This window comes from Hippocampus comes, unplaced genomic scaffold, assembly GCF_001891065.2.
Source record: "Hippocampus comes isolate QL1 unplaced genomic scaffold, H_comes_QL1_v1.1 C16980822, whole genome shotgun sequence".
NCBI lineage: Eukaryota > Metazoa > Chordata > Actinopteri > Syngnathiformes > Syngnathidae > Hippocampus > Hippocampus comes.
In genome coordinates this window covers 1-1,530 of record NW_017841631.1, presented here as the reverse complement: position 1 = coordinate 1,530, position 1,530 = coordinate 1, and the positions used below count along the sequence as shown (strand labels likewise).

The 1,530-nt window shown below is 49.7% G+C and overlaps 1 protein-coding gene across 1 annotated transcript; it reads right to left on the bottom strand.

Annotated features, from left to right (window-relative positions):
• Positions 1-7: 7 nt before the first annotated feature.
• Positions 8-708, bottom strand: LOC109509652 (tubby-related protein 4-like; the record flags this gene model as incomplete). Its single annotated transcript, XM_019859478.1, has 3 exons — positions 514-708; positions 261-422; positions 8-188 (listed from the first exon to the last, which is right to left on the bottom strand). Coding segments are annotated over exons 1-3 (496 nt in total), but the record flags the coding sequence as incomplete, so codon positions are not given.
• Positions 709-1,530: the final 822 nt, after the last annotated feature.

Here is a 1,530-nt window from a genome sequence, read left to right as displayed (position 1 = left end):
GGCGAACCTTGCAGTGGGGGGTAGTCGTCCGAATCTGTGTCGCTCTCACTGCTGTCCTCCACCAGGAAGCTGGGGTAGTTCCACGACATGCTGACGATGCCGTCCGACTCGTGCAGCAGAATGTGGGCCAGCATGCGCCCGTGGCAGTCCATCACGATCACCTGTCCGTCGGCGGTGCCAAACAAAACCTGCACGGGGACAGGAAAACGTTAGAATAGGAACCTAGGGGGTGAATCGCAGGAAGAAAGAAGTGTGGGGACCTGCTGGTCATCAGGTGTCCAAATACCGCAGGTGATCTGACTCTCCAGGTTGATCTCGGACGACCAGTGTCTCTGCCCGCTGACGGACCCCACCAGCACAAAGCCGTCGCGGTAGGAGATGAGCGCCTGGGTGCCGTCGTGCGACCACGTGAAGTCACTCACCTGCAGTTTACAAAGTCTTCGGTTTACGATACTCACGACATACGAGGTTTCAGCTCACTAGCGTACTTCACATGATTTCTACAACTCGAACCTGAGCTCCGCGGTCGTTGACCAGCTCCACGGACCAGCGGCCCTCGTACTGGATCCAAACAAAGATGCCGCCATCGGTATCGCAGGTGGCCAGTTTCTGGAAGGGCTCGTTCCATCGCACCAGGACCACCTTTAAGAGACGAGCGTATGTCATCGTGAATGAGGCGGGCTTTGAGGACGCAAAGCCGCAACACTTCCATGCTGATTCAGGAGGTTCCGTTGACTCTTTCAAACGGCTTGCGAACATCCCGCTGCGGCGAGCCGCCAGGGGTTACGTTAGCGTTGAGCTAAGTTTAGCAGTGAACCAAATGCAGCATATCATTAAGTGGGTTAACCTCTTTTTGAAAACTCCTCGGAGGAGCTGTAATTATCAGATGTATTACACACGATTGAGGCTGAACATTTTGTGACGGAAATAGAAGTCGTTTGATGTCAAGTACGTCAATCGAGAGTACAGGGATATAAAGCAAACACGAGGTAATAATTTTTCATCGGGGGAAAAAAGAAACGGCTCACTGGCTTTTAATGAAGGGAAATAACGTTGATCGTTGCCGTGGCAACAACAGGCCGCCTCCTTTGGGAGGTGGACCGGCCAGGACACCGGCCAATGTCACTGTTCAGAGTATAGAAATTCGAGCACGCTAAAATGAGTTAACAATGCAGCTTCCTAATATGAGCGGAAAAAAAATTATCATGTATTGGTCGATTTACTATGAATCTAAAGAAGCCCTGCAGAACGAAACTGTGCCAAATTGAGTTCCATCCATGCAGATATTTTCAAATTGAATGAAAACAACTGAAAGAATCCAATTGATCATTTTCTCCCTCCTCCAAAATAAGAGAAAGTACACGGCCACTAGCTGAAATGACGCATCGTGCACTGATTATAGGAATCATCATCACAGAGATGATCAACACAAGATGCTGATCGCGGGCACAGAGCAGCAAGGAGCATTTTGTGTCACCTGAAAAGAACCCATCGCTACTCCCAAGCTCTTCCCTCTATTTTTTTTTTTTT